Here is a 14,075-nt window from a genome sequence, read left to right on the forward strand (position 1 = left end):
GACAGATAATAAAGCACGAGTAAAAGAACAACACATTTTCAAGTATTTTAAAAATACTTGAGAAAAGAACTCCATGGTTCCATGGTTTATAATGACTTTTCATAATTTTATTAATGTACTTTTTCAGCCTAATTTCTAACACTTTTGAATGAATAATATATGGACCCAAAGTTTGTTGTTTTAATTTTATTTACAAAAACGTTTTAATGCTGAATCTGAATTGTGTGTATCTGTATGTTGGGGGTGGTGGGGTTAAAGTTTTCCTTTCTCCTTATGTACAACATTAATAAATGAACATAACATTGCAATGTTGTATTTAAAACTTAATTAATCAATAAATTCAACATTTTTAGTTACCTCAGACCGTAACTCAGCCCGATAGAGGGCGACAACATGACCGCGCTCGATTATAACAGCTGACAGACAATCACGAAGAAGTGTTTTGTTGTCAAGGCGGTGCTTTAAACTGTCTGACACTTCCTATAAACAAATCTTGATTTTTAGCTTCTCTTTATCAACTGTCTGTCATGTTAACCATAATACCGCAGATTTACTCGTCGGTTGTCTATTTACTATGCGTTTCATGTGATAAATCAATCGCTTTTCGCAGTCGTTCGTATCAGTCAGTAGAGAATTAGTTGCTCTGAGAAGGATTACCCGTATTTCTACCATCAAGACAGTTCGTAAAAATATATTATCAGGATGATTTCAGATTTCCAAAGGGGGTCTGCTATGACCATTGGTGAATTGGGCGCTGTGAGTCGTGAATGGATTAAAAAAGGCTCCCCTGGCTCTCAAATGACTGGTCAGCAAACACAGGTAAGTTAACTGATGCAAAAACATTGTATATGTATTGTCCTGTATAATGTAATGCTGTATGCAATATTCTTGTGGTTTAATAAATAAAACTTGATTTTGATGTCAAAAAACAATTCATTCTCATTGGCTCTGATTCTTCTCATCACAGCTTCAGTTCAACAACAAAGTGACACCCAGTGTTCTCAACCGAGCCACCCGCGTGGGACCCCCTTCTCCCATCATAATAGAGAAACTTACACCCCGTATAGAGAGGCAGGATGATCTGGAGAGCAGCAGCAGCTCTGTACGTCTCTCAGTCCTTTCAGAAGATCGCTTACAGGCTGCTGTCAGACTTGCTAGAAGAGATCTGCGCAGGAAACGTCAGGAATCCATCAGCTGTTTATCACCTGAACCAGTAGAAACATTCCACAATATCAGCCCTGAAAGAAGCCACAAGGATTACAGTTCTCATGTGGTCAACCCAAAGACGTCGGGTCCAAAGAAACAATTGAAAAATGGTGCTCAGGTGCTTGTTTATACTCCTCAGGAATCCAACAGCCAACTTAAACAGGGCCGTACACTCACCAAAGACCTCGACCTCGACCTGAAAGTCAACAGCGGTGAACCTCAGCTCACACAGGAGATACGTAAATTACAGAAGGAGCTGAGCACATATGTTCAAAGGATAGAGCAGTTGGCTAATAAAGGTATTCTTGTTAATCCTAAGAACCCATTTATTTTTGTAACATTTTAAGAGGTGTAACTTACATGTGGATTTTTATGCAGGACGTGTTGTAGAGGTTCTGGAGCCTGATGAGAAACAAAGGATGGAGATTCGGCGACAGGAGCAGGCAGCCCGTTCCGCACGCATCATCTATGTCTTACAACAGCAGGTCTGTGAGCACTGCAATTCACAAACACAAAGGTGATCTGATCTTTTTAAGAAAGAATTTTTTCTTTTAGTATCATAAGTAGAAAAAAAAAAAAAAGGGCATCCGGCGTAAAACATGTGCCAAATCGGCTGTGCGGATCACTCCGCTGTGGCGACCCCTGATTACAAGGGAGTAAGCCGAGAGAGGAAGAAGAAGCAGTATCATAAGTAAAAAAAAAGAAGGAAGTTTAGCAGATTTTTCACTGTCTCTGGTATTCATGTTTGATTGGCGCATTTCACCCACAAATGGAAGTCGAACAGAACTTTCAAACTGGTTGTAAAGCAGAAAACATTTGAAAAGCTTTAAAGAAAAGCATAGTAGGTTTCCTAGGGCTAGTTAATGTACATTTAAAATGATAAATTATATAAAAATGATAAATTATTGCATAATAAAATTATTAGAATTTCTATTTTGGACATAATTATTTACAATTCCATTTATCCATCATGGTAAAATTCATGAATAATGCATTTATGAATATACACTACCGTTCAAAAGTTTGGGGTCAGTAAGACTTGTAATAGTCTTTAAAGAAGTCTCTTATGCTCATCAAGGCTACATTTATTTGATTTAAAATACAGAAAAAAATTTGTAATATTGCAAAATGTTTATACAATATAAAATAATGTTTTTTATTTTAACATTCTCTAAAATAGAATTTATTCCTGTGATGAAAAGCTGAATTTTTTATCAGCTGTTACTTCAGTCTTAAGTGTCACATGATCCTTCAGAAATCATTCTAATATGCAGATTTATTATTAGAATGATCAATGTTGGATAATATCAACAGTTGTGCTGCCAAATACTTTCATGAAGAACAAGTTTAAAAAGTACAGTGTTTATTCAAAATATACATTTTTTATAACAATGTAAATTATTTATTATTAATTTTGAATAAACTTTTAATTATTAACTTAACACATCCTTGGTGAATAAAAGTATTAATTTCTTAAAAAAAGAAAAAAAGAAAAGAAAAAAGAAACAATAAAAATGTACTGACCCCAAAATTTTGAACGGTAGTGTATATGCACAAAATAAATTATTGCCAGTTCATTTAAATGAAACGCATAGTAGATTTTCTAAGACTAATTAACGTAAATAATTCTAAAATAATTATTTTGGACATAATTATTCACAATTCCATTCATCCATCATGGTAAAATTAATTAATAGTGAGTTTATGAATATATTTGCACAAAATAAATTGTCACCAGTACATTTAAAAGAAAAGCATAGTAGATTTTCTAAGGCTAATTAACGTAAATAATTGTGAAATAGTTCCAAAATAATTTTTTTGGACATAATCATTCATAATTATATTGATTCACCATGGTAAAATTAATGAATAATGAATTTATGAATATATATATTCAAAACAAATGACAGCCAATATGTTTGCAAGTAAAACATGGTAGCTTTCTATGGCTAATTAACGTAAAAAAATTATAAACTAATTATTTAAGACATAATTATTCAGAATTCTGCTTGTTTAAATGAATGAATAATGAATATATGAATATATCCACACAAAACCAATGACCATCAATACATTTAAAATAAATGTTTTCAACAATGTTTACAGACATTATTATTCATAGTCAACAATTTCACAGATATGATGTACAGGTTTAGCTGCAAATGTTTAAATATTTCAGCGCTTGTGGTGGTCAATTTGAATCCAAAAATTCTGCATATGCATAAAGTCAGAAAATCATGCAAAGCCATGCATTCTTGTACAGGAATCACTTCAGGTCTGTCATTTGTCAGAAATGAAAAGGCAGCCTTAAAGATCTACAATGAAACTGTTTTGTTGTTCTGCTCAAGGTTAAAGAAATACAGGAGGATCTAGACAAGCTGCGTTCCCAGAATGTCAAACACACCAAAAAGGTACTAAACTTACCCCCCCCCCCCCAAAAAAAAAAACCAAAAAAAAAACCAAAACAGTTTAAATTTTGATTATAGCTTCATCTTAAAGTGCAAGAAGGATTCATACAGAGGTTTTAAAATGTCTTCTCAGTCTAAGGCAATGGACAGATTGGCTGCTGCTCACCGGGGAGCTGTAAGAGCCATGCAGGTTTTTATCAACCAGCTGTCAGACCCTGCAGAGAACAGAGTGCCCACCCACTGCAAAGAGCTGGGGCAGCTGATTCGCCAGCTCTCTCTCTGCTCAGCCAAAGCAGAGGTGGGACAAGGATCTGCCGTACCAGAGACAGCCCTCGACATTCTGCAGAAATTAGAGGTGATGTACAATATCTATAAATAGTAAATACAATAAACTTTCAATGAATGTCAAAACCTTAATTTAATGCTGTTTTGTTTGTGATTGCTCAGACGCTTGACTCAGCTCTAAGTAAGCAGGAGACAACCAAGAAAAGAGATGTAGATTTACAAAATGTCAACCCAGTGGAAAAGACTTCTACTAGGGTCAGGACCCGCAGCATGTCTCCTCCCCGTCCTGCCAGAGCAACAGCTGAGAAGACCTCACAAAAAGCCCGAAAGCCAGCTGCTGCAAAAAAGCCTGGTGGTGAGTCATGTTGGTTTTGTTTTTGTCCATAAGTCCAGTGTCCCCAAAAAGAATTTGGACACTTAAAGGAGTAGTTCACTTTCAGAACAAAAATGTACAGATAATGTACTCACCCCCTTGTCATCCAAGATGTTCATGTCTATCTTTCTTCAGTCTTAAGGAAATTCAGTTTTTTGAGTAAGGCATTTCAGGATTCCTCTCCATATAATGGAGCTTCTATGGTGCCCCGAGTTTGAACTTTCAAAATGCAGCTTCAAAGGGCCCTAAACGATCACAGCTGAGAAAAGAAGGGTCTTATATAGCAAAACGATGGGTTATTTTCTAAAAAAAAAAAAAAAAATTACAATTTATATACTTTTTAACCTCAAATCCTGGTCTTGTCTGGATCTGCAAGATGAGCATTTGAGATTAAAAAGTATATAAATTGTAAATGTTTTTAGAAAAAAAACGATCATTTCGCTAGATAAGATCCTCCTTCCTTGGCTGGGATCATTTAGAGCCCTTTGAAGCTGCATTTAAACTGCATTTTGGAAGTTCAAACTCGGGGGCACCATAGAAGTCCATTATATGGAGAGAAATCCTGAAATGTTTTTCTCAAAAAACACTATTTCTTTATGACTAAAAAAAGAAAGACATGAACATCTTGAATGACAAGGGGGTGAGTACATTATCTGTACATTTTTGTTCTGAAAGTGAACTACTCCTTTAAACCACATTTAAAAGTGTCTGAATGTCTTTGCAATGTATAACACCTAAACAAGTGACATTTATTTTAAAGAAATATATTTTTATTTATTTTATCGCACAAACACGCTGAGTACTTCCAAAACTAGCAGAATTTATTTGATATTTTGTATCTTTTTTTTTTTTTTTTGTAGTGTAACTCAACTGTCCAAAATGTTTTTTGGCCCACTCTATATAAAAAATAAATTCAGTATTGAATTATTTGTCTTGTGTGGAAGTGGTTTGCAGAGTGAGCTGGTTGCTCCCTTTGCAGGTATTTGATTTCAGGGTATTGCAAAAGAAAATCTGAGATTTTGTTCATAAATGCAGGCGGCAGTCTGACAGGAAAATCTCACAGGACCTCACAAGCATTGGTGAAGGAACGCAATGAAGTTCTGAAAGCAGGACTCGAGAGCCTTTTACGTCATCAAAAACTGAAAGAGGCAGAAGCACAGAAACCCAACAAAACTACCAGTGCCATCAACCCAGACCATGCTAAGGTTTGTTTATTATTAATTAAAAAAAGTTATACTTGGTTTAGTTCTACTTTTTATTGAGATGCACTACCTTTCTAAAGTCAATACGATTTTGAGAGAAATTAAATTTATTTAGTAAGGATGCATTAAAGTGTTCAGAAGTGGAAATACAAATATTTATTTTAGATAAATGCTGTTTTGTTAACATCACATAGTCATGAAAAAATGTACGTTTTGCACAAAATCATTAAATTAGAATTTTTTAAGGATCATGTGACACTGAGACTGAAGTGGTTACTGAAAATTTAGCTTTGCCATCACAGGAATAAATGACATTTTAAGAAACGTTAAAATAGAAAGCATATTTTAATTGTAACAGTAAGATTTTTTGTTTTTAAAGAAGCCTCTTCTGCTCACCAAGACTGCATTTATTTGATCCAAAGTACAGCAAAAACAGTACAATTTTGATATATTTTTACTATTTAAAATAATTGTTTTCTATTTCAATATATTTTCAAATATAATTTATTCCTGTGATTTTCAAAGCTGATTTTTTTGTATCATTACTCCAGTCACATTATCTTTCAGAAATCATTCTAATATTCTGATTTGATTATTATTATGTTGAAAACAGCCAAGTAGAATTTTGCAGGTTTCTTTGATAAATAGAAAGTTCAGAAGAACAGCATTTTTCTGAAATAGAAATCTTTTGTAACATTATAAATGTCTTTATCATCACTTTTGATCAATGTATAGCATCCTTGCTAAATAAAAGTATTAGTTTCTATCATTTCTTTCCCCCGAAAAACTAAAAAATATACTGATTTCAAGCTTTTGAATGGTATATAATGTTACAAAATGTTTTTATTTCAGATAAATTCTGATCTTTGGATCTTTCTATTAATCAAAAAATTTACTTTACTGTTTGTTTGTATATGTTTCTTGAACAACAAATCAGCATATTAGAATGATTTCTGAAGCATCATGTGATTCTGAAGACTAGAGTAAGGATGCTAAAAATTTAGCTTTGATCACAGGAATAAATTACATTTAAAATATTTTCAAACAAAAAGCAGTTATTTTTAATAATTAAAAATATTGTACAATATTACAGTTTTTTTTGCTATATTTTGGATCAAATAATTGCAGGCTTGGTGAGCAGAAGAACCTCTAAAAAACATTCAAAATCTTACTGTTCAAAAACTTTTGACTGGTAGCATATTTCACGAAATAATTTATGTATATTTCTGATCAAATAAATGCAGCCTTGTTAAGCACAAGAGACTTCTTTCATAAATATTAGAACATCTTACTGAACCCACATATTTGAATGCTAGTCTACATTTGTTGATTCTTGAAAAAAAAAAGTGTTAAAAGTTACACTGTCTCTCATTCAGCAGGCAGGTCATGTTCGTGATGCCAGTTTCCAGCAGCCCACTGTTTCATCCCGACTGAGGGAAAACCAGGTACCTCAAAAAGAGCCCAGCGTGCCTTGGATACCAACGTCCCCTCACTCTCCTCCTCGCTCACAGTCAGTACATTGATCCTTCTTATCTATATTTCTCTTGCACACAGGACATGCTTGCACCTTTGTGTTCTCCTAATAAATACATGTATATATACACACCTGTGCAGTGCTGTGTCTAGCCGGCCAGAGCCCAGATGTCTGTTCTCACCAAAAAACAGCCCTGAAAAGCAGAAGCCACAAACCAGACCCAGTGGCAGCACACAGCTCAGCCCTACATCACATGACAAGAAACAAGTTCAAAATGCCCTCAGGTATGTAATGAAACCCTCTCTTTGAGTTATTTAAGACGTTTCTTTATCATTAGGCTCTCGTTCTTACTAAATGATCATCACTATGATCCTCAGCTGTGACATTAAAATGCTCACGTTTGCTAATGTTCATTGGTGTGTATGTTTATGTGCTGAAGGCAAGCCTGGCTGGATCGGGTGACTGCAGACAGGCTAAGTGAACTGAATCGTCTGAGTAAAGAGGAGACTGACCGCATTAACAAACTCCGGTATGACAGCAGCTCTCTCATTATTGCGGTTAACCATTGGTTCAATGAACTGTGTACGCAAGAAATGAGTTCAGCTGCTTGCTTAATTAAGTTAATTAACATGAGATAATGCAATGCATTTCTTGAACATTTTATTACTAAATTTCATTGGTTGCCATCAATGTAAATTAGCAAAATGGCTGTTGACATAATACGTTTGCAATGGGGATACTTGAATAATGATGTGTAGAGATCCAGATCTAGACAAACTGGCTGGAAATTAATTTGAGTGTTTTTTTAAGTCTCATCGTCCGTCTATTTGGTAATTTAACTTAATAAGTATGCCACTACATTACATACAGAAACAGGCAAAAATATAGCTGCAAGTAGCAATTACAGGGTCAAGCACATCAGAGGCAAATGAGCCAAAAATGGCTTATCACTTTTGACAGGTAGCGCTGTTATTAAATCGATGTGGTGTGTTTAGTGTGAGGTGACAATGGCACACACAAAGTTTGGTGTCTTTATGTCTAAGCTTTGGATGCAGTTTGATCAATCAACATGAAATCCCAAAATTTTCATCAGCACAGTCTGAAGATGATCTGATCTGAGTTTTTTGAAAATCGGACGAACGGTCATGGAGGAGTTTGAAAAAGTAGGTTTTAAACATAAATCAAAATGGCAAACCGAATTTTGTTCAGCCAATATATGGCGTAATTGGTATCTATGTTGTCGGCATGACCCAAGGAATATTTTGAGACCGCTTTCATTACAATAGGCTAATGCAATTAAAATTAATTAGCTTTTTTTTTTAAATTTCATTAGTAATCAGTAGTCAGTGTGAGGTGACAATGGCACATACAAAGTTTGGTGTAAATATGTCAAAGCTTTGCAGAGATACAGCCTCAGATGCAGTTTGGCATCTTTCCAGCAAATTCGTTGATGCACTAAACAAAAACTGTTTCGTATATCGACACAAAATCCATAACTTTTTGTCAACATGGTCTGAAGATAAATGTGTTCTTAAATGGTTTAACTTTGAATGCTACAATGAATCTAAAGAGACCAGTTTTGTAATTGTTTTTTGGCCAAACCATTCTGAAGTTATAAGCAAAAATAGCCATTTTCCATATTTCTTGACCACTAGGTGGCACTGCAGCCTCAGATCTTGCTTGTTATAACACACACCAAGTTTGGTTACAATATGCCAAACCGTGGTGGAGATACAGCCTGACTTCCATTTTTGCTTGCTTTTCGTAGATTTCATTCGCGAAATCAACTTAAATTCCGTAACTTTTTGTTGCCGTGGTCTGAAGTTAAAATGGTACAAATTTTGTACAAATCTGAGCAATAGCCTAGGAGGAGTTTCAGTGTGCCAAATTTCACAACTTTCCCACAAGTGGTTTTATGAGCTGCCATAGACAACTATTTGAAAATGTGGGTGAGGGTGCAAAAAAAATCTAAATATTGAGAAAATCATCTTTAAATTTGTCTAAATGAAGTTTTAATACTAATCAAAAACTAAGTCTTAATATAAATATGGCAGAACATTTACAAAATAATTTCATGGAACATGATATTTACTTAATATCCTAATGATTTTTGGGAAAAAAAGAAAAAATGATCATTTTGACCCATACAATGTATTTTTGGCTATTGCTACAAATATACCTGTGCTACTTAAGGTTTTATGGTCCAGGGTCACATTTAACTTTTTATTATTGATGTGTGTTTGCATGGATGTGTATCAATATGTGGCCATTGTAGGACCACAGTGGGCTCTCCAACACAATGGGCAGAAAAAGCTGAGCGGACTGCTAGACAGAGAATTCAACCTTTGTTGGATCAAGCACAGGTAAACACATTCATCTGATGTTGTTTTTTCTAAATAATGTTTGACTTGAATTGAATTGAATTGAACTTCATGCACTGAAAACACTGTGTATGTTGGCATAGATGTGAATACAGAACCCTGTCTCTACTGTTTCTGTCTCATATTTGTGCGGCAGGTGGTTGGAGCAGGAAGTAACACACTCAAAGAGCAGCTGAAGGTTGCAGATAAGGTGAGAGCTTTCTTTCACTTTCCTATTCCTGGATCTTCAGCACTGAGGATGTTTGTAATTTGAATTTTTAATGAAGGTTTAATTTACAAATGTTCACACAAAACAAAAATGTGAGAAGGATTCATTTGAACATTTTAATCTTCTAAGTAGCAGATTTAAATACGAATCATAGCGTGGTAATATTCTGTGCTGTGTTGTTTTGTAAATGCGGACAGCCTGGGGCCAGTGCGGACATACTGAGCGAAGCTCTTCTGGAAGATCTTCTGGAGGATGCAGCTCGAGCTCTGTGGGTGACTGAGAGGCAGCAGGTGGTCGTGACTGACGCTGAGAAGCAGCTGCAGGGCCCCACATTAGAGAGTATGTTGCTGAGGATGGAGGAGATGGAGGTCAGTTTGTGGGAGCTAAAGGGGTAGATTATAACGGTGTGTTCACACGGGGCGCAAGCGTCAACGCTTAACGGAAGGCGTGGCTGACGTTTATGGTCATAGCAGCGTCAGCCAATGAAATTCTGCTCTTGAACAGGATGAACGTGATTGGCTGCCGCCTGGCCACTGTATTTGCATAGAGCGATCTGATTGGCTGACGCGGCGCTTCACTGGCGTTGCTCGCGGCAGAAGTTGAAAATTTCTCAACTTCTGCCGCGAGCAACGCGAGTGAAGCGCCGCCGACGGATCCACAATTCCTTTCGGCAAAGCTTGACGTCACCCATTCAAAGTCAATGGGAAGCGTTGACGCTTGCGCCCCGTGTGAACACACCGTCAGATGAGTGAGTTTGGAGTGATGCCACACTTTTGTAATGTGATGAAGTGAGCTTGATATGTTTCCTTCTTAGTTATTTATTTGTGATTGTTATTATTATTAGCATTGTCATTATTGTTATGTTTACAATTAAAAGGTTGTTTAAATAATTATAAAGTAATGATAAAATAAAATAACAAAAAATATTAGAAGTTAGAAGTAAAAGTTGTTATTATTATAACAATTATAAAAATATTATTATTGTATTAAAAATAATTAATTATTGAGCAATAATGTATTAATTACAAAAGGTCAAAGGTTTGGGATCAGACTTGATCAAGCATACAGAAAAAAGTAATATTTTGAAATATTTTTATAGTGTAAAATAATGGATTTCTATTTAATATATTTTAAAATACAGTTTATTACTGTGATGCAAAGCTGAATTTTCATCAGCCATTGCTTTAGTCTTTAGTGTCACATGATCCTTCAGAAATCATTTTATATGCTGATTTATTACTTTTATTATCAATGTTGGAAACAGTTGTGCTGCCTAAAATTTTTGTGGAACCTGTGCATCTTTTTTCAGGATTCTTTGATGAATAAAAAGTTAAAAAGAACAGCATTCATTCAAAATAAAAATCTTTTCTAACAATATACACTGCAACTCAAAAGTTTGGGATCAGTAAGATTTTTAATGCTTTTTAAGGGAGATTTTACTGCTCATCGAGGCTGTGTTTATTTAATTAAAAATACAGAAAAAATGCATTATTGTGAAATATTATTGCAGTTTATAATAGAATTTATTCCCGTGATGCAAAGCTGAATTTTCAGCATCATTACTCCAGTCTTCAGTTTTACATGATCCTTCAGAAATCATTCTAATATGCTGATTTATTATCAATGTTGGAAACAATTGTGCTGCTTTTTTTGTTGTTGTCTGGAACCTGTGATACGTTTTTCAGGATACTTAAATAAAACATTAAAAAGAACAGCATTTATTTAAAACAGAAATCTTTTGTAACAATAATATACACCACCTTTCAAAGTTTGGGGTCAGTAATCTTTTTCTTACTTTCTTTCTTTGAAATAAGTTATTACTTTTATTCATCAAGGATATGTTAAATTGATAAAAAGGGATAGTAAAGACTTATATTGTTAGAAAAGATTTAAGCAGCACAACTGTTTCCAACATTTATTATAAATCAGCATTTTAGAATGATTTCTGAAGGATCATGTGATGCTAAAGACTGGAATAATGGCTAATGAAAATTCAGCTTTATATCACAGAAATAAATTTTATTTTAAAGTATATTAAAATAAAAAAAAAAATGGTTATTTTGAATTGCAATAATATTTACTATTTACATAATATTACCTTTTTCTGTATTTTTGATAAAAAAAATGCAGCCTTGGTGAGCATAAGAAACTTAAAAAAAAAAAAAAGTTAAGTCTTTGCTAGCCTTTGGTAGTTTACATGATTACAAAAGATTTCCATTTTCAAATAAATGCTGTTCTTTTAAACCTTTTATTTATTAACAAATCCTGAAAAAAGTATCACAGGTTCCAACAAAATATTAAGCAGCACAACTGTTTTTGATATTGATAATAATTGATAATAAATCAGCATATTAGACTGATTTTTGAAGGATCGTGAGACACTGAAGACTGGAGTAATGATGCTGAAAATTCAACTTTGCATCACAGGAATAAATTACATAATAATATTTCACTATATAACTGTTTTTGGGGGGATTTTTGATCGAATAAATGCATCCTTGATGATCATAAGAAACTTCTGTATGTGTACATGAATAACTATGAAATTACATGACTCACAAAGCTCTATTTTGTTACCCAGAGAGACCAGGAAGAGGTGCGTCGGCGCTTTGCTATGATCTCATACTCTGACCCTCTTATCTGGGAAAAAGGCACAGGTGAGTCACAGGACCCAGATAGACCATTTGCATTCCCCAATTGATAGTACACAGGAAGACTGACAAAAGTAGTTATCAGTTGTCCTTTCGGGAGCATCAGAAGGTCAGTCTCAGCATCTCCCCGCTTTGTCCCTGGAGAGACAGACAAGTATGTGCTCTGCATTTTGTATGCCTGACACGACAGTGATTTCCACCAGATGGCAGCAGTGTAAAACGTCCTGTGTGTTGCAGACGCTCAGACGAATATTACCAGCTCCAGGCCAGGATCTCCTCAGCCAATCCGACTGACGAAACCAGTCCTGAATGCACCCGGTACGGCCGAAATCCTTCTGCAAAAGCCAGTGGAGACTGGGTGAGTGATTATCTGCTGATTTCAGAATATACATGCCAGGCACATTTGGATCAGTCACAATTTAATCAGTCCTCACTTGAATTGCAGGACAACTGCACATTGAGTGTTTTTTGCACTGCAATCTCTGTCTGTTTAGGGAATATTCAATAACAGCCACATTGAAATCGAATTCCAAAATATCTGCTGGTAAAAGCCAGTCTCTCTTTCCGCCTCCTCCTTCTGTAGTTCTGCCAAGAGAGAGCTGGAGCCTCGCTTCTTTCCGCCCAAAGCTTTGGCAGCAGCTGTGGCTCAGTAAATTAATGAGGAAAATAAAAGAATAAAAAGGGACAGTCTTGAGGGCGTGAGAGTTGTCTAAAGCGAGAGGGGCATGATGAGAAATTCAGTGGAACAGGTTCAATAGATACATTAGAAGATTAAAATGCTTTCTCCTCTTCGGCTTGGGCTCGCAGCGAGGCTCTTCAGCTCTGTCAACGCGGTGTAAACATTCAGCCTCCACTTTCTTTTTCTCTCAACGTAGGAGCGCAATGTCTACACAAACTTCAAAGAAACATCTCATGTCTAATCTCAGGGAATTACAGCCTTTCAAGTGTGCATTTTGTCTGCTACATACTGACTAAAATGATCAACCCCCCTTTCAATAATTTACATTTGTATTTATTCATGTAGCAAATGCTTTTATCAAAACGACAACAAAAGCAAATAACTCTAAATGCTGCAATACAGCATTTCAAAGGTACAGAGGTACAAAGGAAATAGATATATGTATGTATGTATATGTATATGTACAGTCAAGCCTGAAATTATTATTCATACCCCAGACTTAAAGTTACTTTTATTTAACCAGCAAGTTTTTTTTTTTGTTTGTTTTTGATTAGAAATTACACAGATGTCTCCTAGAAGATAAGAAGACGATGTACAAGAGGCATCATTGTGGAAAAAATTATTACTCATCTTTTATTTACATTTGAACAAAAGTGGCATGTCCAAAATTATTCATACTTCTCAATAATCAATAGAAAAGCCTTTATTGGCAATTAAACGCTTCCTATAATTGCTGACCAGCTTTTTGCATGTCTACACTGGTATTTTTGCCCATTCATCTTTAGCAATGAGCTCCAACTCTTTCAGGTTGGAGGGTCTCCTTGTCATCACCCTGATCTTTAGCTCCCTCCACAGATTCTCAATTGGATTTAAGTCAGGACTCTGGCTGGGCCACTGCAAAATGTTAATGTTTTTGTCTGCTAACCATTTCTTCACCACTTTTGCTGTGTGTTTTGGGTCGATGGGGCGTTGTCAAGGCCAAGTTTCTCTGCAGACTGCCTGATGTTGTTGTTGAGAATTTTGATGTATTGCTCCTTTTCCATGGTGCCGTTTACTGTGATTAGGTTCCCTGGTCCACTAGCTAAAAAAAACCCCAAACATTAGGTTCCCACCACCATGTTTGACAGTGGGGATGGGGTTCTTAGGGTTGAAGGCTTCTCCTTTTTTACGCCAAATCATTGTGGCCAAACAATTAAATTTTAGTTTCA

At 35.3% G+C, this 14,075-nt stretch overlaps 1 protein-coding gene across 1 annotated transcript in view; it reads left to right on the top strand.

The window, feature by feature from the left end:
* Positions 1 to 493: 493 nt before the first annotated feature.
* The window catches only part of kiaa0753 (KIAA0753 ortholog), a 33,662-nt gene continuing 20,080 nt past the window's right edge, over positions 494 to 14,075 (top strand). Inside the window, exons 1-15 of the mRNA XM_073817952.1 lie at positions 494 to 819; positions 968 to 1,505; positions 1,585 to 1,691; positions 3,555 to 3,617; positions 3,748 to 3,969; positions 4,062 to 4,254; positions 5,308 to 5,477; positions 6,851 to 6,984; positions 7,089 to 7,232; positions 7,388 to 7,477; positions 9,224 to 9,311; positions 9,466 to 9,519; positions 9,735 to 9,905; positions 12,119 to 12,194; positions 12,426 to 12,546. Of these exons, the coding sequence (XP_073674053.1) occupies positions 703 to 819; positions 968 to 1,505; positions 1,585 to 1,691; positions 3,555 to 3,617; positions 3,748 to 3,969; positions 4,062 to 4,254; positions 5,308 to 5,477; positions 6,851 to 6,984; positions 7,089 to 7,232; positions 7,388 to 7,477; positions 9,224 to 9,311; positions 9,466 to 9,519; positions 9,735 to 9,905; positions 12,119 to 12,194; positions 12,426 to 12,546 (2,288 nt within the window). The 5' untranslated portion in view covers positions 494 to 702. The remainder of the gene's footprint in view (positions 820 to 967; positions 1,506 to 1,584; positions 1,692 to 3,554; positions 3,618 to 3,747; positions 3,970 to 4,061; positions 4,255 to 5,307; positions 5,478 to 6,850; positions 6,985 to 7,088; positions 7,233 to 7,387; positions 7,478 to 9,223; positions 9,312 to 9,465; positions 9,520 to 9,734; positions 9,906 to 12,118; positions 12,195 to 12,425; positions 12,547 to 14,075) is intronic.

The sequence above is a fragment of the Garra rufa genome, chromosome 14 (assembly GCF_049309525.1).
Source record: "Garra rufa chromosome 14, GarRuf1.0, whole genome shotgun sequence".
Lineage (NCBI taxonomy): Eukaryota > Metazoa > Chordata > Actinopteri > Cypriniformes > Cyprinidae > Garra > Garra rufa.